Source organism: Oncorhynchus clarkii, chromosome 4 (genome assembly GCF_045791955.1).
Source record: "Oncorhynchus clarkii lewisi isolate Uvic-CL-2024 chromosome 4, UVic_Ocla_1.0, whole genome shotgun sequence".
Lineage (NCBI taxonomy): Eukaryota > Metazoa > Chordata > Actinopteri > Salmoniformes > Salmonidae > Oncorhynchus > Oncorhynchus clarkii.
In genome coordinates, this window is record NC_092150.1 from 1,794,914 (window position 1) to 1,818,738 (window position 23,825).

Here is a 23,825-nt window from a genome sequence, read left to right on the forward strand (position 1 = left end):
TTATAATGCTGCATGGATCAGTCAACAGTAGCAGTCTGCAGGTGGTTATAATGCTGCATGGATCAGTCAACAGTAGCAGTCTGCAGGTGGTTATAATGCTGCATGGATCAGTCAACAGTATCAGTCTGCAGGTGGTTATAATGCTGCATGGATCAGTCAACAGTAACAGGTGGTTATAATGCTGCATGGATCAGTCAACAGTAACAGGTGGTTATAATGCTGCATGGATCAGTCAACAGTAACAGGTGCTTATAATGCTGCATGGGTCAGTCAACAGTAGCAGTCTGCAGGTGGTTAAAATGCTGCATGGGTCAGTCAACAGTAGCAGTCTGCAGGTGGTTATAATACTGCATGGGTCAGTCAACAGTAACAGGTGGTTATAATGCTGAATGGATTAGTCAACAGTAACAGGTGGTTATAATGCTGCATGGATCAGTCAACAGTAACAGGTGGTTATAATGCTGCATGGATCAGTCAACAGTAACAGGTGGTTATAATGCTGCATGGATCAGTCAACAGTAACAGGTGGTTATAATGCTGCATGGATCAGTCAACAGTAACAGGTGGTTATAATGCTGCATGGGTCAGTCAACAGTAGCAGTCTGCAGGTGGTTATAATGCTGCATGGATCAGTCAACAGTAGCAGTCTGCAGGTGGATATAGTGCTGCATGGATCAGTCAACAGTAACAGGTGGTTATAATGCTGCATGGATCAGTCAACAGTTGCAGTCTGCAGGTGGTTATAATGCTGCATGGATCAGTCAACAGTAGCAGTCTGCAGGTGGTTATAATGCTGCATGGATCAGTCAACAGTAGCAGTCTGCAGGTGGTTATAATGCTGCATGGATCAGTCAACAGTAGCAGTCTGCAGGTGGTTATAATGCTGCATGGATCAGTCAACAGTAGCAGTCTGCAGGTGGTTATAATGCTGCATGGATCAGTCAACAGTAGCAGTCTGCAGGTGGTTATAATGCTGCATGGATCAGTCAACAGTAACAGGTGGTTATAATGCTGCATGGATCAGTCAACAGTAACAGGTGGTTATAATGCTGCATGGATCAGTCAACAGTAACAGGTGGTAATAATGCTGCATGGATCAGTCAACAGTAGCAGTCTGCAGGTGGTTATAATGCTGCATGGGTCAGTCAACAGTAGCAGTCTGCAGGTGGTTATAATGCTGCATGGGTCAGGCAACAGTAACAGGTGGTTATAATGCTGCATGGATCAGTCAACAGTAACAGGTGGTGATAATGCTGCATGGATCAGTCAACAGTAACAGGTGGTTATAATGCTGCATGGGTCAGTCAACAGTAGCAGTCTGCAGGTGGTTATAATGCTGCATGGATCAGTGAACAGTAGCAGTCTGCAGGTGGATATAGTGCTGCATGGATCAGTCAACAGTAACAGGTGGTTATAATGCTGCATGGATCAGTCAACAGTAGCAGGTGGTTATAATGCTGCATGGATCAGTCAACAGTAGCAGTCTGCAGGTGGTTATAATGCTGCATGGATCAGTCAACAGTAACAGTAACAGGTGGTTATAATGCTGCATGGATCAGTCAACAGTAACAGTAACAGGTGGTTATAATGCTGTATGGATCAGTCAACAGTAACAGGTGGTTATAGTGCTGCATGGATCAGTCAACAGTAACAGTAACAGGTGGTTATAATGCTGCATGGATCAGTCAACAGTAACAGTAACAGGTGGTTATAGTGCTGCATGGATCAGTCAACAGTAGCAGGTGGTTATAATGCTGCATGGATCAGTCAACAGTAGCAGTCTGCAGGTGGTTATAATGCTGCATGGATTAGTCAACAGTATTAGGTGGTTATAATGCTGCATGGGTCAGTCAACAGTAACAGGTGGTTATAATGCTGCATGGGTCAGTCAACAGTAACAGGTGGTTATAATGCTGCATGGATCAGTCAACAGTAACAGGTGGTTATAATGCTGCATGGATCAGTCAACAGTAACAGGTGGTTATAATGCTGCAAACACAGAATAAGAACAATATAATCACATTAGAAATGGTGAAGTAACTCTGTGAACCTGTTTATTCATGATGGAATGGATCAGTCAACAGTAACAGGTGGTTATAATGCTGCATGGATCAGTCAACAGTAACAGGTGGTTATAATGCTGCATGGATCAGTCAACAGTAACAGGTGGTTATAATGCTGCATGGATCAGTCAACAGTAACAGGTGGTTATAATGCTGCAAACACAGAATAAGAACAATATAATCACATTAGAAATGGTGAAGTAACTCTGTGAACCTGTTTATTCATGATGGAATGGATCAGTCAACAGTAACAGGTGGTTATAATGCTGCATGGATCAGTCAACAGTAACAGGTGGTTATAATGCTGCATGGATCAGTCAACAGTAACAGGTGGTTATAATGCTGCATGGGTCAGTCAACAGTAACAGGTGGTTATAATGCTGCATGGATCAGTCAACAGTAACAGGTGGTTATAATGCTGCATGGATCAGTCAACAGTAACAGGTGGTTATAATGCTGCATAGGTCAGTCAACAGTAACAGGTGGTTATAATGCTGCATGGATCAGTCAACAGTAACAGGTGGTTATAATGCTGCATGGGTGAGTCAACAGTAACAGGTGGTTATAATGCTGCATGGGTCAGTCAACAGTAACAGGTGGTTATAATGCTGCATTGGTCAGTCAACAGTAACAGGTGGTTATAATGCTGCATGGATCAGTCAACAGTAACAGGTGGTTATAATGCTGCATGGATCAGTCAACAGTAACAGGTGGTTATAATGCTGTAAACACAGAATAAGAACAATATAATCACATTAGAAATGGTGAAGTAACTCTGTGAACCTGTTTATTCATGATGGAATGGATCAGTCAACAGTAACAGGTGGTTATAATGCTGCATGGATCAGTCAACAGTAACAGGTGGTTATAATGCTGCATGGATCAGTCAACAGTAACAGGTGGTTATAATGCTGCATGGATCAGTCAACAGTAACAGGTGGTTATAATGCTGCATGGATCAGTCAACAGTAACAGGTGGTTATAATGCTGCATGGATCAGTCATAATGCGCTATGGATTGTATTCATGGTGGAAAATACGCTTTTATTCAAGATAAACATGTTCCATCCTGATTTTCAACGTGCTCAGACTAAACGACAAGGTGATTATAATGACACCTGTCCATCAGTGTGACTGCTTGCCATGTGAACTGAGGTGTACAAGGATAATTATATTGTGTCCTGCCATGTGAGCCGTCTCTCTGTGTCGCTGCAGTTTTCCCATGGTAAAAGGACAGGTTCCCTGGATATCAGGCGGGACAGGGTCTTATGTTTACGCTGGAACTAAGGGGTGGTGGTAGAACAGGGAGGATTATGTTACAATGTACCGCAGCCAGCCAACCAGCCAACCAGCCAGCCAGCCTGCCAACCAGCCAACCAGCCAGCCTGCCAACCAGCCAGCCAGCCAGCCATCCTGCCAACCAGCCATCCAGCCAGCTAGCCATCCTGCCAGCCAGCCAGCCAGCCAGCCATCTTGCCAGCCAGCCAGCCAGCCATCCTGCCAACCAGCCAGCCAGCCAGCCAGCCATCCTGCCAACCAGCCAGCCAGTCCTCTGTCATGTCCTCTGAACAACCTTCTAACAACCATATCTCACACCTAAAGAGATTAAATGGAAACCTGGAGAAATTAGGAGTATTAATTATGCAGACATTGAGCCTTGTGACTAATTGTAAAACACGTGTTTCTGCTGTAGCTGGGATGGTTGGCTCATCTTGTTTGTTGCAGTGAGACCAGAAACTCTGACAGATTTGTTGTCCTGCCAGGCCCATAGCCATGCATTAGATCTGCTGCACTCTGAAAGCAGATGCTGGGACTCTAGAGACATCTAGTGGTGGTGAATTAGATTACACTAAATAGGTTAGGTTACCTGATGCAGGAAACACATGCTGTCACATTTGTACACGTTAGTCATGAAGCAGAAGCTCTAATCAAGAGAGATTTACAATTAGTGCATTCATCTTAAGATAGCTAGGTGAGACAACAACATGTCACAATCGTATCAAGTACATTTTCCCTCAACAAAGTATTTACCAGGAAAGTTAGTGCTAGCGGGAAAAGAGAAGTTGTGTTATTTTTTTTGGTGCCTGTATAAGGACCTGCACCGCTTCCTGTTCTCTACATATGTCGTAGAGCAGGGGTGTCAAAGTCAAATGGACGGAGGGCCAAATAAAAAAATCAGCTACAAGACGAGGGCCGGACTGTTCGAATGTTCATTGAAAAATTTTTAAATGACGCATATAGTCTAGTGAACCTAATTGAACCTACTGAAAACCTAACAAATATATTACAATATGATCAGATAAATAAAGCAATATTTTCTTATGGCTCTGTCAGTAATCTTTAATTTTCAACAGACACAAAAGACAAATTTCCTTTATATAAATATCCCCATAACATGAACATTAAATGAAAGAAACCGGTATTCAAGGCACCATCAGTAGACTATATTTTCTATTTTAGCAAAAGTGGGCTAAATTTACTTCAAAGAAAAAACAATAATAGCAATTTTCTATCATCCACTCAACTGAAATATTTTTAAAATATAATTGGATTGAAATACAAAAAAATAAAGTGCAAAAATCTATTAATCAAAAACAACACTTTGTTTAAGGAGAAGTAACATGCAGTGAAAACAAATATTAAATTTTAACTTTTAAACTTGAACTGAGTAAAAACTCTAAATATGTGATTGCACAGTAATGTTCACTTGTTTGAGGTTGAGGGTGATACTTGGTGGTGTCCCATCTTTTCCACAAGTTCATCAATGTTCGGGGTAAGGCTCTGAGCTGAAGAAATCCTCAGAATTGAGTGGAGGTGTTCAGCAGTAAGTCGACTTCTGTGTGATGTTTTGTTCAGGTTCATCAAAGAAAACAGTTGTTCACACAGGTATGTGCTGCCAAACATAGACAACGTTTGAGCAGCCTGGATGCGCAGCTGGGGCATTGTGCCGGGGAGGAAACGGGCGAACTCCGCAGCACCCACTGCCGCATATTTTGCCCTCAGTGCATCATTGCATTGGAGGTCAATCAACTCCATTTGGAGGTTTGGTGGTGAGCTTTCCACGTCAACAGCAAATGGGTTACCGAGCAGTTCCAACCTGCTTTTTTGTGCTTCAAAGTCAGCAAATCGGCGTCGAAAGTCAGCGGCAAGCATACCTATTTTATCAGCCAACTGTGTGCTCGGGAACGCACTGGTAGAGAGCTTCTCTTTCATGGTCTGGCAGCTGGGAAAGTGGCTCAAATTTTCTTTCCGCATCTGCGTCTCCCACAGAGTCAGTTTGGTTTTAAATGCCTTCACTGTACTGTACATATCAGAGATGACACGATCCCGACCCTGCAGCTGCAAGTTTATTGCATTCAGATGACTCGTAATGTCACACAGAAAAGCCATTTCACACAGAAACATTTCGTCTCGGAGTTGTGTTGTGTCTTTCCCTTTGCTGTCCAAGAACAGACAAATCTCCTCACGAAGCTCGAAACATCTTTGAAGCACCTTTCCCTGGCTTAGCCATCGCACCTCTGTGTGATAAGGCAAATCACCATGCTCCGTTTCTAACTCCGTCAGAAATGCCTTGAACTGGCGGTGATTCAAACCTTTGGCTCTGATAAAGTTAACTGTGCGCGTGATGATGCTCATTACATGCTCCATTTTCAAGGCTTTACCGCACAACGCTTCCTGGTGTATGATACAATGATAAGCTGTCAGCTCACCTGTCGCGTTTTCCTCTTGCATCTTTTCCCGTATCTTCGCCACCAGTCCGCTCCTGTGTCCACACATCGCAGGTGCTCCGTCGGTTGTCAAACCCACGAGTTTTTCCCAAGGCAGCTCCATCTCATTTACACATCTTGACACCTCTTCATACAAATCATGCCCCGTAGTTGTGCCATGCATAGGACGTAAAGCCAAAAACTCCTCTGTCACGCTTAGGCTGGAGTCCACTCCGCGGATGAAAATTGACAACTGGGCAATGTCAGAAATGTCGGTGCTCTCATCCACAGCCAAGGAATATGCAATAAAATCTTTTCCCTTTTTCACAAGCTGCTCTTTTAGATTGATGGACAACTGGTCTACTCTCTCGGCAATGGTGTTTCTGCTCAGACTCACATTTAAAAAGAGTTGCCTTTTTTCTGGGCAAACTTCGTCACAAACTTTAATCATGCAGTTTTTGATGAAATCCCCCTCCGTAAATGGCCGGGCTGATTTAGCGATCTCTTCTGCCAAAATAAAACTGGCCTTGACAGCAGCCTGGCCTTGTGATTTGGCTTTTTTGAACAGAGCCTGTCGAGATTTGAGGCCTCGTTTTAATTCCTCTGCCTTTTGTAGCCTTTGTTCCATGTCCATATTCTTGTTTTTGTCCGCGTGTTTCGTTTCATAATGTCGTCTCAGATTATACTCTTTCAGTACCGCCACACTTTCTCCACACAGAAGACACACAGGTTTTCCAGCTACCTTCGTGAACATATACTCCGACTCCCACCTTGTTTGAAACCCCCGGTTCTCAGTATCCACCTTCCGTTTTGCCATTTTTGATGGGTATCTGAAAGTTAATTTTACTGTGATGCTGACGACTGCTGTGCCAATAAATATTGAAATGAAGCAGCCTACTGCTCGGTGCGTCACCTTTGCATTGTGGGAAATGTAGTATTGGTGCGTGTAAAAGATCTGCCGGCTTGCTGCGGGCCGGTTCTAATAATAAATCAAGATCATCCCAGGGGCCGTAAAAAACCTTCTTGCGGGCCGGATGTGGCCCGCGGGCCTTGACTCTGACATATGTGTCGTAGAGCATTAGAACCTGCGCCGCTTCCTGTTCTCTACAGATGTCGTAGAGCATTAGGACCTGCGCCGCTTCCTGTTCTCTACAGATGTCGTAGAGCATTAGAACCTGCGCCGCTTCCTGTTCTCTACAGATGTCGTAGAGCATTAGGACCTGCGCCGCTTCCTGTTCTCTACAGATGTCGTAGAGCATTAGGACCTGCGCCGCTTCCTGTTCTCTACAGATGTCGTAGAGCATTAGGACCTGCGCCGCCTCCTGTTCTCTACAGATGTCGTAGAGCATTAGGACCTGCGCCGCTTCCTGTTCTCTAAAGATGTCGTAGAGCATTAGAACCTGCACCGCTTCCTGTTCTCTACAGATGTCGTAGAGCATTAAGACCTGCGCCGCTTCCTGTTCTCTACAGATGTCGTAGAGCATTAGAACCTGCGCCGCTTCCTGTTCTCTACAGATGTTGTAGAGCATTAGGACCTGCGCCGCTTCCTGTTCTCTACAGATGTCGTAGAGCATTAGGACCTGCGCTGCTTCCTGTTCTCTACAGATGTCGTAGAGCATTAGGATCTGCGCTGCTTCCTGTTCTCGACTGATGACGTAGAGCATGAGCATGCAATAGCTAGTCACTTCTTTGATGTTTGCAGAGAAAGAGAGAAGAGGAGAGATCCATCCTCATAGCAGTGATAGGAGAGACCATGTGAGGATATGACAGAGCTGAGTAACTTGGTGTATAGAGAGAAGAGGAGCTTTGGAGGAATATGCAGATTTGAAGAGGAGTCCGTACTTTGCTTGCTAATGATCATGATCTTTTCCTCAAAGAAGTTCATTAATTTATTACTGCTGAAGTGAAAGCCATCCTCACTTGGGGAATGCTGATTTTTAGTTAGCTTTGCAACAGTATCAAAAATAAATTTTGAAAAGGAAATTAAGTAGTGATCAGAGACATGGGGGGGTTGCAGTGAGATTAGTAGGCGAACAGCCTCTAGCGAAGATGAGGTCATATTGCCTGCCTTCTGAGTGGGAGGGGATTGGGAAAAGGTGAGGTCAAAAGAGAAAATAAGTGGAAAGAAATTAATTGAAGTCACCCAGTACGATGAGTGGTGAGCCATCGTAGTGAAATTTGCTTATCAAGGTGTCAAGCTCATTGAGGAACTCTCCAAGGGCACCTGGTGGGCGATAGATGACAACAATGTTACGTTTGAGTGGACAGGAGACAGTGACAGCCAGGAATTCAAATGAGGAGATGGACAGGTGAGAGAGGGAGAAAAGAGAAAATCTCCACTTAGGAGAAATGAGTAGCTCTGTGCCCGCACTGCGACAACCAAATGCTCTCGAACTATGAGAGAACACATAATCAGATGAAGACAGAGCAGCTGGAGTAGTAGTGTTCTGAGGTAATACATTTCTCAGGGCCAAAAAGTCTAAGGACTGAAGGACAGCATAGGCTGAGATGAACTGAGATGAGCCTTATTGTACCAGATCGGCAGTTCCAAATGCTGCCAGGAATACTATGTATTCCACATGGGTTGTGCGCGTAGGGTACACGAAATTAGAAGGGTTGCAGCCAAGGGAGGGGGGGGGGGGGGGGGGGGGGGTCTGTAAAACCTACAGGGAGAGGAGCGAACAGGTATCGAAAACACACACATAGTTACCAAAATTAGATAATCTGTAAATAAGTAGGTAAGATAATCAAGTGACAGCTGTCGCTGAAAGAACTAGGGCAACGGAAGCACTAAAAGCCTATCAGAGGTGAAGAACACACCTCCCAGCACTGATTTACTAACTAGCTCCTAACAATGTAACTAGCTCCTAACAATGCAACTAGCTAAATTAACTAGCTCCTAACAATGTAACTAGCTCCTAACAATGCAACTAGCTAAGCTAACTAGCTCCTAACAATGTAACTAGCTAAGCTAACTAGCTCCTAACAATGTAACTAGCTCCTAACAATAGAACTAGCTAAGCCAACTAGATCCTAACAATGCAACTAGCTAAGCTAACTAGCTCCTAACAATGTAACTAGCTCCTAACAATGCAACTAGCTAAGTTAACTAGCTCCTAACAATGTAACTAGCTCCTAACAATGCAACTAGCTAAGCTAACTAGCTCCTAACAATGTAACTAGCTAAGCTAACTAGCTCCTAACAATGTAACTAGCTCCTAACAATAGAACTAGCTAAGCTAACTAGATCCTAACAATGCAACTAGCTAAGCTAACTAGCTCCTAACAATGTAACTAGCTCCTAACAATGCAACTGGGGTAGCAGGGTAGCCTAATGGTTAGAGCGTTGTAAGAAATAAGCTTTTTGTGTGTATGGAACATTTCTGGGATCTATTATTTCAGCTCATGAAACATGGGACCAACACTTTACCTGTTGCGTTTATATTTTTGATCAGTATATATAGATGACCGGAATATGGCGAAGACCCGTGCTGACATCACAGTATCTGAACGTTATGATGAGTTGGTGTCATCCCTGCTACTATACCTCTGTCCCCCCCTGCCTGTTTCTCTGTCCCCCCTCCCTGCCTGTTTCTCTGCCCACCCCTGCCTGTTTCTCTGTCCCCCCCCTGCCTGTTTCTCTGTCCCCCTCCTGCCTGTTTCTCTGTCCCCCCTGCCTGTTTCTCTGTCCCCCCCTGCCTGTTTCTCTGCCCACCCCTGCCTGTTTCTCTGTCCCCCCCCTGCCTGTTTCTCTGTCCCCCCTCCCTGCCTGTTTCTCTGTCCTCCCTGCCTGTTTCTCTGTCCCCCCCTGCCTGTTTCTCTGTCCCCCTCCTGCCTGTTTCTCTGTCCCCCCTGCCTGTTTCTCTGTCCCCCTTGCCTGTTTCTCTGTCCCCCCCTGCCTGTTTCTCTGCCCACCCCTGCCTGTTTCTCTGTCCCCCCCTGCCTGTTTCTCTGTCCCCCCCTGCCTGTTTCTCTGTCCCCCCCCGCCTGTTTCTTTGTCCCCCCCTGCCTGTTTCTCTGTCCCCCCCTGCCTGTTTCTCTGCCCACCCCTGCCTGTTTCTCTGTCCCCCCCTGCCTGCTTCTCTGTCCCCCCCTGCCTGTTTCTCTGTCCCCCCCCTGCCTGTTTCTCTGCCCACCCCTGCCTGTTTCTCTGTCCCCCCCCCCCTGCCTGTTTCTCTGTCCCCCCCTGCCTGTTTCTCTGTCCCCCCCCTGCCTGTTTCTCTGTCCCCCCCCCCTGCCTGTTTCTCTGTCCCCCCTTGCCTGTTTCTCTGTCCCCCCCCTGCCTGTTTCTCTGTCCCCCCCCTGCCTGTTTCTCTGTCCCCCCCCCTGCCTGTTTCTCTGTCCCCCCTGCCTGTTTCTCTGTCCCCCCCTCCCCCCTGCCTGTTTCTCTGTCCCCCCCTGCCTGTTTCTCTGTCCCCCCCCCCCCCCCCCTGCCTGTTTCTCTGCCCCCTAGGAAGTGGAGAACTACCGGACAGCGATGCGTAAAATGGCGGAGGACATCATAGCCCTGAGGACCCAGGTGGTAACCTTGGGGACGGACAACAGCCAACTCCGCAGTGATCTCACGCTGCACCAGGACCTAGGGCGCCACCTATTGGACGATACTGATGTAGACGTCATGACCAAGGCAGAGATCGCTGACCGGATAGGTACACCCTTTTTTTACATAATAATACCATGTAAACGCACAAGCATCACAATATCACGCTGACCCCAACTTCCCTCTGCACTTGGATATAATCTTTCCACATGGTTCAGTCCAGCAACTGGTCCCAATGTACAGGAAATGGCCTCGTATAATTATTGATGTGGGAGCCAAGAAAGTTTACTTTTCCAACCAACCGTCTCAATAACTTCTGGTTGTCATGGCAGCAGACAGGTTCATTTCTTGAGAAGTTGTTAAGTTTAATTTTTTTCCTGAAGTTGTGAGGTAAACTGATCCTCTGTGGGGTCTGTCTGTTGTTGCTAATCCTTATTATCCTGTCAGGGCTCTGATAAGCTCACTGAGGATATGGGTGTGCACTCTCACACACGCACGCACGCACACACGCACGCACGCACGCACACACACACGTCTGGGCCTGGGTTTTGATAAGGGATGGCCAGCCGCTGTGCTTATCATCTGAAGGACAGTCTGTAACCAAAGGACGACTGACTGGAAGTCCACACACACACACACACACACACACACACACACACACACACTTCACTGAGGGATGCTTCAAAAGACCGTCTAAGGCCATCAAAGCACAAACACCAGCTCTATCCCCTATCCCAAATGGCACCCTATTCCCTATATAGTGCGCTATATTTGTGCCCATACATAGGGAAGTAGTTTGCGTAGCAGTCAGTCAATTGTTCAGTCAGTGGGCTTAGATAATAAGGATTTACTCAGTATTTTTGTAATGTGCTTCTCAGTCTTGACATTTAGTTGAAATCTGTCCGGCTTTAGGAAGCCTTTGAAACTGATACTTCAGATCAAACAGCAGATTTGGAGATGTCCTGTTGTTCTGCTCTGACTCAGCAGAAACTCCGTTTGAACGTTAACGTGGAACTGACAGCTTTTTAACTCCTTTCCAGATCTGAAACGAACAGCCAATCAGAATATCTATAGCTGCAGAATGACGAGCGGGCTGCTACTCCCCTTCATTTATGACCAATAAACTTTGATTTGATTCAATGTTGACGGCCAACTAGCTGAAAACGTTCATCTAATGTTCCCTATTCGATTTGAGCTCATCTAGTTATGTCTGTCATTAGTTGTTGGTGTTGTTGTTGTTGTTGTTGATGTGAAGATATCCCACCTTGTCATGGTTGTTTGATCAATAGGACTTTGAAGTTCCCAATTGTAAGTGAACTCCCGTGGTATTTACATATTTACAGAAATCCATTCAGGTGATTTTTGTGTCTTTGGGTAAATGTGTTCTAACGATCTAAAATCTCTCTGTTTTCGTTTATGAGTTTATTATGGATCCCCATTAGTTCCTGTCAAGGCAGCAGCTACTCTTCCTGGGGTTTATTATGGATCCCCATTAGTTCCTGTCAAGGCAGCAGCTACTCTTCCTGGGGTTTATTATGGATCCCCATTAGTTCCTGTCAAGGCAGCAGCTACTCTTCCTGGAGTTTATTATGGATCCCCATTAGTTCCTGCCGAGGCAGCAGCTACTCTTCCTGGGGTTTATTATGGATCCCCATTAGTTCCTGCCAAGGCAGCAGCTACTCTTCCTGGGGTTTATTATGGTTCCCCATTAGTTCCTGCCAAGGCAGCAGCTACTCTTCCTGGAGTTTATTATGGATCCCCATTAGTTCCTGCCAAGGCAGCAGCTACTCTTCCTGGGGTTTATTATGGATCCCCATTAGTTCCTGTCAAGGCAGCAGCTACTCTTCCTGGAGTTTATTATGGATCCCCATTAGTTCCTGCCGAGGCAGCAGCTACTCTTCCTGGGGTTTATTATGGATCCCCATTAGTTCCTGCCAAGGCACCATCTACTCTTCCTGGGGTTTATTACGGATCCCCATTAGTTCCTGCCAAGGCAGCAGCTATTCTTCCTGGGGTTTATTATGGATCCCCATTAGTTCCTGCCGAGGCAGCAGCTACTCTTCCTGGGGTTTATTAAGGATCCCCATTAGTTCCTGCCGAGGCAGAAGCTACTCTTCCTGGGGTTTATTATGGATCCCCATTAGTTCCTGCCAAGGCAGCAGCTACTCTTCCTGGGGTTTATTATGGATCCCCATTAGTTCCTGCCGAGGCAGCAGCTACTCTTCCTGGGGTTTATTATGGATCCCCATTAGTTCCTGCCAAGGCAGCAGCTACTCTTCCTGGGGTTTATTATGGATCCCCATTAGTTCCTGCCAAGGCAGCAGCTACTCTTCCTGGGGTTTATTACGGATCCCCATTAGTTCCTGCCAAGGCAGCAGCTACTCTTCCTGGGGTTTATTACGGATCCCCATTAGTTCCTGCCAAGGCAGCAGCTACTCTTCCTGGGGTTTATTATGGATCCCCATCAGTTCCTGCCAAGGCAGCAGCTACTCTTCCTGGGGTTTATTATGGATCCCCATTAGTTCCTGCCAAGGCTGCAGCTACTCTTCCTGGGGTTTATTTTGGATCCACATTAGTTCCTGCCAAGGCAGCAGCTACTCTTCCTGGGGTTTATTATGGATCCCCATTAGTGTGTGTGTGTGTGTGTGTGTGTGTGTGTGTGTGTGTGTGTGTGTGTGTGTGTGTGTGTGTGTGTGTGTGTGTGTGTGTGTGTGTGTGTGTGTGTGTTGACAGATTGTGTTGTGTGTGTGTACCCCCAGCCTCTCTGAAGTTTAAGCTGGCCAGTGAGAGCAGCAAGGCTTCAGCTCAGAGAGACAAGATACAACAGCTACAGAATGATCTGATCAGGGTGAGCAGACACACAGACACACACAACTCTAAACTCTGTCCAGCTGTCACCTTATGTAAGAAACCCTCATGGCTCTGTTGTTGACATCCTCTCCACCTTCCAGAAGAATGACAGTGAAAAGGAGTTGCTGCGTCTCCAGAGAGCTCACCAGCAGCAACAGACCGTCCTACAGCGATACCACAGGACTGTCTCCAAGACTGCAAGCCTGGAGGCCACCGTTAAACAGCAGGAGAAGGTACCTAACCCCTGACCCCTGACCCTACAGCGATACCACAGGACTGTCTCCAAGACTGCAAGCCTGTAGGCCACCGTTAAACAGCAGGAGAAGGTACCTAACCCCTGACCCCTGACCCTTCAGCGATACCACAGGACTGTCTCCAAGGCTGCAGGCCTGGAGGCCACCGTTAAACAACCCCTGACCCCTGACCCTACAGCGATACCACAGGACTGTCTCCAAGACTGCAGGTCACCGTTATGAGCGTCACCCTAGATAGCAAGCCAAACGTATAGACTTAATGGTTACTAAAATGGGGAGAGGTCTGTCCATGAAAAGGCGTTGCTCTGCTTTTTTATTTAAATAGGCAAGTCAGTTAAGAACAAGTTATTATTTACAATGACGGCCTACCGGGGAACAGTGGGTTCTGCCCTTTGTTCAGGGTTAGAACAACAGATTTTTACAGTGCCTTGCGAAAGTATTCGGCCCCCTTGAACTTTGCGACCTTTTGCCACATTTCAGGCTTCAAACATAAAGATATAAAACTGTATTTTTTTGTGAAGAATCAACAACAAGTGGGACACAATCATGAAGTGGAACGACATTTATTGGATATTTCAAACTTTTTTAACAAATCAAAAACTGAAAAATTGGGCGTGCAAAATTATTCAGCCCCTTTACTTTCAGTGCAGCAAACTCTCTCCAGAAGTTCAGTGAGGATCTCTGAATTATCCAATGTTGACCTAAATGACTAATGATGATAAATACAATCCACCTGTGTGTAATCAAGTCTCCGTATAAATGCACCTGCACTGTGATAGTCTCAGAGGTCCGTTAAAAGCGCAGAGAGCATCATGAAGAACAAGGAACACACCAGGCAGGTCCGAGATACTGTTGTGAAGAAGTTTAAAGCCGGATTTGGATACAAAAAGATTTCACAAGCTTTAAACATCCCAAGGAGCACTGTGCAAGCGATAATATTGAAATGGAAGGAGTATCAGACCACTGCAAATCTACCAAGACCTGGCCGTCCCTCTAAACTTTCAGCTCATACAAGGAGAAGACTGATCAGAGATGCAGCCAAGAGGCCCATGATCACTCTGGATGAACTGCAGAGATCTACAGCTGAGGTGGGAGACTCTGTCCATAGGACAACAATCAGTCGTATATTGCACAAATCTGGCCTTTATGGAAGAGTGGCAAGAAGAAAGACATTTCTTAAAGATATCCATAAAAAGTGTCGCTTAAAGTTTGCCACAAGCCACCTGGGAGACACACCAAACATGTGGAAGAAGGTGCTCTGGTCAGATGAAACCAAAATTGAACTTTTTGGCAACAATGCAAAATGTTATGTTTGGCGTAAAAGCAACACAGCTCATCACCCTGAACACACCATCCCCACTGTCAAACATGGTGGTGGCAGCATCATGGTTTGGGCCTGCTTTTCTTCAGCAGGGACAGGGAAGATGGTTAAAATTGATGGGAAGATGGATGGAGCCAAATACAGGACCATTCTGGAAGAAAACCTGATGGAGTCTGCAAAAGACCTGAGACTGGGACGGAGATTTGTCTTCCAACAAGACAATGATCCAAAACATAAAGCAAAATCTTGTAGCTCCACCTTTTGCTGCGATTACAGCTGTAAGTCGCTTGGGGTATGTCTCTATCAGTTTTGCACATCGAGAGACTGACATTTTTTCCCATTCCTCCTTGCAAAACAGCTCGAGCTCAGTGAGGTTGGATGGAGAGCATTTGTGAACAGCAGTTTTCAGTTCTTTCCACAGATTCTCGATTGGATTCAGGTCTGGACTTTGACTTGGCCATTCTAACACCTGGATATGTTTATTTTTGAACCATTCCATTGTAGATTTTGCTTTATGTTTTGGATCATTGTCTTGCTGGAAGACAAATCTCCGTCCCAGTCTCAGGTCTTTTGCAGACTCCATCAGGTTTTCTTCCAGAATGGTCCTGTATTTGGCTCCATCCATCTTCCCATCAATTTTAACCATCTTCCATGTCCCTGCTGAAGAAAATCAGGCCCAAACCATGATGCTGCCACCACCATGTTTGACAGTGGGGATGGTGTGTTCAGGGTGATGAGCTGTGTTGCTTTTACGCCAAACATAACATTTTGCATTGTTGCCAAAAAGTTCAATTTTGGTTTCATCTGACCAGAGCACCTTCTTCCACATGTTTGGTGTGTCTCCCAGGTGGCTTGTGGCAAACTTTAAGCGACACTTTTTATGGATATCTTTAAGAAATGTCTTTCTTCTTGCCACTCTTCCATAAAGGCCAGATTTGTGCAATATACGACTGATTGTTGTCCTATGGACAGAGTCTCCCACCTCAGCTGTAGATCTCTGCAGTTCATCCAGAGTGATCATGGGCCTCTTGGCTGCATCTCTGATCAGTCTTCTCCTTGTAGGAGCTGAAAGTTTAGAGGGACGGCCAGGTCTTGGTAGATTTGCAGTGGTCTGATACTCCTTCCATTTCAATATTATCGCTTGCACAGTGCTCCTTGGGATGTTTAAAGCTTGTGAAATCTTTTTGTATCCAAATCCGGCTTTAAACTTCTTCACAACAGTATCTCGGACCTGCCTGGTGTGTTCCTTGTTCTTCATGATGCTCTCTGCGCTTTTAACGGACCTCTGAGACTATCACAGTGCAGGTGCATTTATACGGAGACTTGATTACACACAGGTGGATTGTATTTATCATCATTAGTCATTTAAGTCAACATTGGATCATTCAGAGATCCTCACTGAACTTCTGGAGAGAGTTTGCTGCACTGAAAGTAAAGGGGCTGAATAATTTTGCATGCCCAATTTTTCAGTTTTTGATTTTTTTTTAAAGTTTGAAATATCCAATAAATGTCGTTCCACTTCATGATTGTGTCCCACTTGTTGTTGATTCTTCACAAAAAAATACAGTTTTATATCTTTATGTTTGAAGCCTGAAATGTGGAAAAAGGTCGCAAAGTTCAAGGGGGCTGAATACTTTCGCAAGGCACTGTAAATATGAATATATCATATAAATATATGATCAAACCATTTATAGAGGGTGACATGTAGGTCGGAGAATTGGAAAACGCTCTAAAGTGATGTCATTAAAGGGTGACGCGTAGGGTCGGAGAATTGGAAAACGCTCTAAAGTGATGTCATTAAAGGGTGACGCGTAGGGTCGGAGAATTGGAAAACGCTCTAAAGTGATGTCATTAGTCACATTACACCTAATGTCATTCCCAGACCCTTCCACCAAAATGGTCTGGTGGAGCAACGCATCAAACTTGGCCATCATAAGTTAGGGTTAGGTTTAATAAATTCAAAATGTATATATGTATACGGTTCATTCTGAAAGAAGAACCCTGACTTTTCCCACATTTTTTTTAAAGTCTCATCAATCTATACACAATACCCTATAATGACGAAACGAAAAAACAGTTTTTAGAAATTTTAGCAAATGTTTTAAAATTTTTAAAAACTGAAATACCTAATTACATAAGTATTCAGACCTTTTGATATGAGAAATTGAGTTCAGGCACATCCTGTTTCCAATGATCATACTTGAGATCCCTACAAGTGGGCTGTCGTGCCTTTTACTGAGGAGTGGTTTCCCGTCTGGCCACTCTACCATAAAGGCCTGATTGGTGGAGTGCTGCAGAGATGGTTGTCCTTCTGGAATGTTCTTCCATCACCACAGAGAAACTCTGGAGCTCCGTCAGAGTGACCATCGGGTTCTTGGTCACCTCCCTGACCAAAGTTCTTCTCCCCCAATTGCTCGGTTTGGCCAGGCGGCCAGCTCTAGGAAGAGTCTTAGTGGTTCCAAACATCTTCCATGGGCTAGGCCCCTTTTTTCTCCACATCCTGTCTAAACGACGTGCCCAAAGTAAACTGCCTGTTGCCAGGATTCATATAATTGGTACCATTCGAAAGAAAACACTTTGAAGTTTGTAGAAATCTTAAAATAATGTAGGAGAATATAACACAATAGATATGGAAGGAGAAAATCCAAAGAAAAACCAACCTGAATTTTTTTGAGAGAGAGACCATCATCTTAGAAACGCAAGTAAAAGGTCATATTGAAAATTAGCTCCCTCAATGCAATTCCTATGGCTTCCACAGGGTGTCGGCAGTCTATGTTCAAGGTTTCAGGCTTGTAACTTCAAAAACGAATAAGAAATATCAGTTATAGTACAGGGGCACGGTCTTGGAAATTCGTGTTGGCGTGCGCCATGAAGACAGGACGCACCTGCTAAAATCGGTTTCCTATTGAACATACTTCTTTCTGTAAGAAATGTTCTAGTTTGATGACATTTTAGGGTATCTGAGGAGTGGATAGAAATGTATTTTGACTTGTTGAAACAAAGTTTAGGGGTAGATTTTCAGATTCCTTTCTCTGTATGTTGAACGAGTGGATTGCTCAAATCGATGGAGCCAACTAAACAGACTTTTTGGGATATAAAGAAGGATTTTATCTAACAAAACGACACAACATGTTGTAGCTGGGACCCTTTGGATGACAAATCAGAGGAAGATTTTCAAAAAGTAAGTGAATATTTAATTGTTATTTGTGAATGTATGAAACCTGTGCCGGTGTAAAAATATTTTGATGTGGGGCGCCGTCCTCAAACAATCGCATGGCATGGTTTCGCTGTAATAGCTATTGCAGTTAGATTAACAAGAATTTTAGCTATCAGCCGATATAAGACACTTATACAGTTTATACCTAAATGTTTAATATCCATAATCTGTATAATTATTTATTTGAATTGCTCGCCCTCCAGTTTCACCGGAAGTTGTCCCGCTAGCCTCATTAAAAACTATTATTTAAGAATGATGGAGGCCACTGTGTTCTTGGGCCCATTCAATGCTGCAGAAATGTTTTGGTACCCATCCCAGGATATGTGCCTCGACTCAATCCTGTCTCGGGGCTCTAGGGACAATTCCTTTGACCTCATGGCTTGGTTTTTGGTCTGACATACACTGTCAACTGTGGGACCTTATATAGACAGGTGTGTGCCTTTCCAAATCATGTCCAATCAATTGAATTTTCCACAAGTGGACTCCAATCAAGTTGTAGAAACATCTCAAGGATGATAAATGGAAACAGGATGCACCTGAGCTCAGTTTTGAATCTCATAGCCAAGGCTCTGAATACTTATGTAAATAAGGTATTTCCGATTTTTTTTATAAATTTGCAAAGATTTATAAAAACCTGTTTTTTGCTTTGTCATTGTGGGGTATTGTGTGTAGATTGATGAGGTGGGGGAAACGATTTAACCAATTTTAGAATAAGGATGTAACGTTACAAAATGTGGGAAAAGTCACGGGTCTGAATACTTTCTGAATGCCTGAATATTTTACACTATTTTCTACGATAGTAGAAATCAAACTTTATTAGTCACATGCGTCGAATACAACAAGTGTAGACACAAACCTTACCGTGAGATGATGAATAGTGTGTAGACTGTACTGTGAAATACTTACAAGCCCTTAATTAACCAAGAAAATATTTACCAAGCGGACTAAAATAAAAAGTAATAATAAAAGTAACACATTAAGAACCTCAAAAAGAACCTCAATAATGAGGCTATATACAGGGGGCACCAGTACAGAGTCAGTGTGGAGGCTATATACAGGGGGCACCAGTACAGAGTCAGTGTGGAGGCTATATACAGGGGGCACCAGTACCGAGTCAGTGTGGAGGCTATATAGAGGGGGCACCAGTACCGAGTCAGTGTGGAGGCTATATAGAGGGGGCACCAGTACCGAGTCAGTGTGGAGGCTATATAGAGGGGGCACCAGTACCGAGTCAGTGTGGAGGCTATATACAGGGGGCACCAGTACCGAGTCAGTGTGGAGGCTATATACAGGGGGCACCAGTACCGAGTCAGTGTGGAGGCTATATACAGGGGGCACCAGTACCGAGTCAGTGTGGAGGCTATATACAGGGGGCACCAGTACCGAGTCAGTGTGGAGGCTATATACAGGGGGCACCGGTACCGAGTCAGTGTGGAGGCTATATACAAGGCCACCAGTACCGAGTCAGTGTGGAGGCTATATACAGGGGGCACCAGTCCCGAGTCAATGTGGAGGCTATATACAGGGGGCACCAGTACCGAGTCAATGTGGAGGCTATATACAGGGGGTACCGGTACGGAGTCAATGTGGAGGCTATATACAGGGGGGCACCAGTACAGAGTCAATGTGGAGGCTATATACAGGGGGCACCGGTACAGAGTCAATGTGGAGACTATATACAGGGAGTATCGGTACAGAGTCAATGTGGAGACTATATACAGGGGGTACCGGTACCGAGTCAATGTGGAGGCTATATACAGGGGGTACCGGTACAGAGTCAATGTGGAGGCTATATACAGGGGGTACCGGTACCGAGTCAATGTGGAGGCTATATACAGGGGGCACCGGTACCGTGTCAATGTGGAGGCTATATACAGGGGGTACCAGTACAGAGTCAATGTGGAGGGGTACAGGCTAGTTGAGGTAATCTGTACATGTAGGTGGGGAGGAGGTGACCATGCATAGGTAACAAACAAACAAACAGCAAGTAGCAGTAGTGTTCAAGAGGCGGGGGGGTCAATGTAAATTGTCCAGTGGCGATTTTTGTCAATTGTTCAGCAGTCCTATGGCTTGGTGGCAGAAGCTGTTGAGGAGCCTCTTGGTCCTAGACTTGGTGCTCCGGTACCGCTTGCCATGCGCTAGCAGAGAGAACAGTCTGACTTGGGTGACTGGAGTCTCTGACAATTTTATGTAGTTTCCTCTGACACTGCCTAGTATATAGGTCCTGGATGGCAGGAAGTTTGGCCCCAGTGATGTACTGGGCCATTCGCACTACCCTCTGTAGCACCTTACGGTCAGATGCCGAGCAGTTGCCGTACCAGGCGGTGATGCAACCGGTCAGGATGCTCTCGATGGTGCAGCTGTAGAACCTTTTGAGGATCTGGGGACCCATGCCAAATCTTTTCAGTCTCCTGAGGGGGAGAAGGTTCTCTCGTGCCCTGTTCACGACTGTCTTGGTATGTTTGGACCATGATAGTCCGTTGGTGATGTGGACGCCAAGGAACTTGGAACTCTCGACCCACTCCACTTTTCCATGATGGAACTCTCGACCCACTCCACTTTTCCATGATGGAACTCTCGACCCACTCCACTTTTCCATGATGGAACTCTCGACCCACTCCACTTTTCCATGATGGAACTCTCGACCCACTCCACTTTTCCATGATGGAACTCTCGACCCACTCCACTTTTCCATGATGGAACTCTCGACCCACTCCACTTTTCCATGATGGAACTCTCGACCCACTCCACTTTTCCATGATGGAACTCTCGACCCACTCCACTTTTCCATGATGGAACTCTCGACCCACTCCACTTTTCCATGATGGAACTCTCGACCCACTCCACTTTTCCATGATGGAACTCTCGACCCACTCCACTTTTCCATGATGGAACTCTCGACCCACTCCACTTTTCCATGATGGAACTCTCGACCCACTCCACTTTTCCATGATGGAACTCTCGACATCCATCCAACATTCCAAAAATATTTAATAGAAGCCTTAGTCCTCGTCTAACCAACCATGTACAGGTTATTCGAAGTTTCCGTGTGGTCTTTGAATAGTTTAAACATTGCTACACCACAAACGTTTCCCCCTGTTCTATTGATGTTGATGCGTGCTATCGATGGAAGTAATTAACGAACACTGATGCTTACGGCGTTGGTGACCCACTTGATAAAAAAAACTTACAAATGTAGCTGTTTTCTACAAATTGTCCTCTAACCAATGATGTGCACATTAATATGATGACAACAATGTAGGTTGTTTGAAGCGGTTAGGATATGAAGGTTTTGCTGGTCAGAGGAGAGTGTATAGATACTAGCGAAAAGGAATTATATATACAACGAGCAAACTGATCATGCTGTTTGTATGTGGCTGCTATGAAAGTAGCTGTGTGTGCGGGTGATCAGGGGTGTATTCATTCTGCCGATTCTGTTTGAAAAACATTTCTTAAATCAGAAGCAAACGGAACGACACGGGGATAAACACACCTGAATTCGACCAATAGAAACTCTCATTTGCAACTGTTGGACTAATGATTACACCCTAGATCAGCTAGATGCAGGCCAGAGGGTACAAGGAGGTATTGAATGTGTCACTGTCTGTCACCTTGATCACTCAAAATCCTATCGACCTGTGTGTACCTACTAGGTTGTAGCAACCTCATGATGGGTGCAGGGAACATTCTAGTATCATGTAGTAGCCTAAACCTATCGATGATAACAATGAGCTGGGTGAATGGAATATGAATGACAGTCATCCAATTTGCTGTAATAGAAATAAGGCAATGCTCATAAAATAAAATAAACGAATTCTCCCTCATGTTAAACTCCACCGACCGCCACTGTCTGTCATCCCAGGTTGAGAAACAAGTAGCCCGGATAAACGTGTCAGGCCGGCTATCTTTCCGGTCTTTTCAATACAGCTAGCTAACGAATCATGGCAGGATGATAGCTAGCTTTGAAATGAACCTTTATTTGAGGACAGAGTTTAGCTTGCAAATAAATAGTATAGAACTATGCATTTTTTATCATTAAAAAAGTGAAAACGACAAACAGAAAGAATAATACCCATCAATGTAGAAAAGGATTGTATGCAAAAATACAGTTAAACATCACACACAATGTGTCTGTAAGGTTCTGTATTTATTTTCTTAGTCAACCTTGTGTTCTGTTTCTATGTGTTCTGGAACGTAGCCCTGTTTCTATGTGTTCTGGAACGTAGCCCTGTTTCTTTGTGTTCTGGAACGTAGCCCTGTTTCTTTGTGTTCTGGAACGTAGCCCTGTTTCTATGTGTTCTGGAACGTAGCCCTGTTTCTTTGTGTTCTGGAACGTAGCCCTGTTTCTTTGTGTTCTGGAACGTAGCCCTGTTTCTTTGTGTTCTGGAACGTAGCCCTGTTTCTTTGTGTTCTGGAACGTAGCCCTGTTTCTTTGTGTTCTGGAACGTAGCCCTGTTTCTTTGTGTTCTGGAACGTAGTCCTGTCTGTCATGTTTGCTCATTGATTTCACCTGTGTTAGTTACTCACCTGTCTTGGTATTGGTATTGTTCGTTTTGACTCTACTGAGCCTTTTCCCAGCTCATTTGTGAGAACCAGTTATAGCCTTCAGTCCTAGTTTTGATTCACCTGCCTGTTTGCCTACCTGTGGTTGACCATTGCCTACCTGTGGTTGACCATTGCCTACCTGTGGTTGACCATTGCCTACCTGTGTATGACCATTGCCTACCTGTGTATGACCATTGCCTGCCTGTGGTTGACCATTGCCTACCTGTGTATGACCATTGCCTACCTGTGTATGACCATTGCCTACCTGTGTATGACCATTGCCTGCCTGTGTATGACCATTGCCTACCTGTGTATGACCATTGCCTACCTGTGTATGACCATTGCCTACCTGTGTATGACCATTGCCTACCTGTGGTTGACCATTGCCTACCTGTGTATGACCATTGCCTACCTGTGGTTGACCATTGCCTAACTGTGTATGACCATTGCCTACCTGTGTATGACCATTGCCTACCTGTGTATGACCATTGCCTACCTGTGGTTGACCATTGCCTAACTGTGTAGATCAGGGAGCAGTGGAGAAAGGTTGGTCACTGCTGGTTGCTGGGCTGGAATAGAAGTCTGGGGGGGGGGGGGGGGGGGGGGGGGGGGGGGCGCAACTCTGTATCAAGAAGGGGTTCCTAATGTTTTGTATAGTCAAAACCTATAGTGTCCCCTCTCCCTTCTCCATAGTGTCCCCTCTCCCTTCCCCATAGTGCCCCCTCTCCCTTCCCCATAGTGTCCCCTCTCCCTTCCCCATAGTGTCCCCTCTCCCTTCCCCATAGTGTCCCCTCTCCCTTCCCCATAGTGTCCCCTCTCCCTATAGTGTCCCCTCTCCCTTCCCCATAGTGTCCCCTCTCCCTTCCCCATAGTGTCCCCTCTCCCTTCCCGATAGTGTCCCCTCTCCCTTCCCCATAGTGTCCCCTCTCCCTTCCCCATAGTGTCCCCTCTCCCTTCCCTATAGTGGCCCCTCTACCTTCCCCATAGTGTCCCCTCTCCCTTCCCCATAGTGTCCCATATCCCTTCCCCATAGTGTCCCCTCTCCCTTCCCTATAGTGGCCCCTCTCCCTTCCCCATAGTGTCCCCTCTCCCTTCCCCATAGTGCCCCCTCTCCCTTCCCCATAGTGTCCCCTCTCCCTTCCCTATAGTGGCCCCTCTACCTTCCCCATAGTGTCCCCTCTCCCTTCCCCATAGTGTCCCCTCTCCCTTCCCCATAGTGTCCCCTCTCCCTTCCCTGTAGTGTCCCCTCTACCTTCACCATAGTGTCCCCTCTCCCTTCCCGATAGTGTCCCCTCTCCCTTCCCCATAGTGTCCCCTCTCCCTTCCCCA

The 23,825-nt window shown here is 45.6% G+C and overlaps 1 protein-coding gene across 1 annotated transcript in view; it reads left to right on the top strand.

Moving 5' to 3' along the window:
* Positions 1-23,825, top strand: part of LOC139407462 (coiled-coil domain containing 33) — a 39,912-nt gene that overhangs the window by 12,673 nt on the left and 3,414 nt on the right. The window contains exons 5-7 of the mRNA XM_071151257.1: positions 10,223-10,418; positions 13,069-13,157; positions 13,261-13,392. Coding sequence (XP_071007358.1) covers positions 10,223-10,418; positions 13,069-13,157; positions 13,261-13,392 — 417 coding nt within the window. The remainder of the gene's footprint in view (positions 1-10,222; positions 10,419-13,068; positions 13,158-13,260; positions 13,393-23,825) is intronic.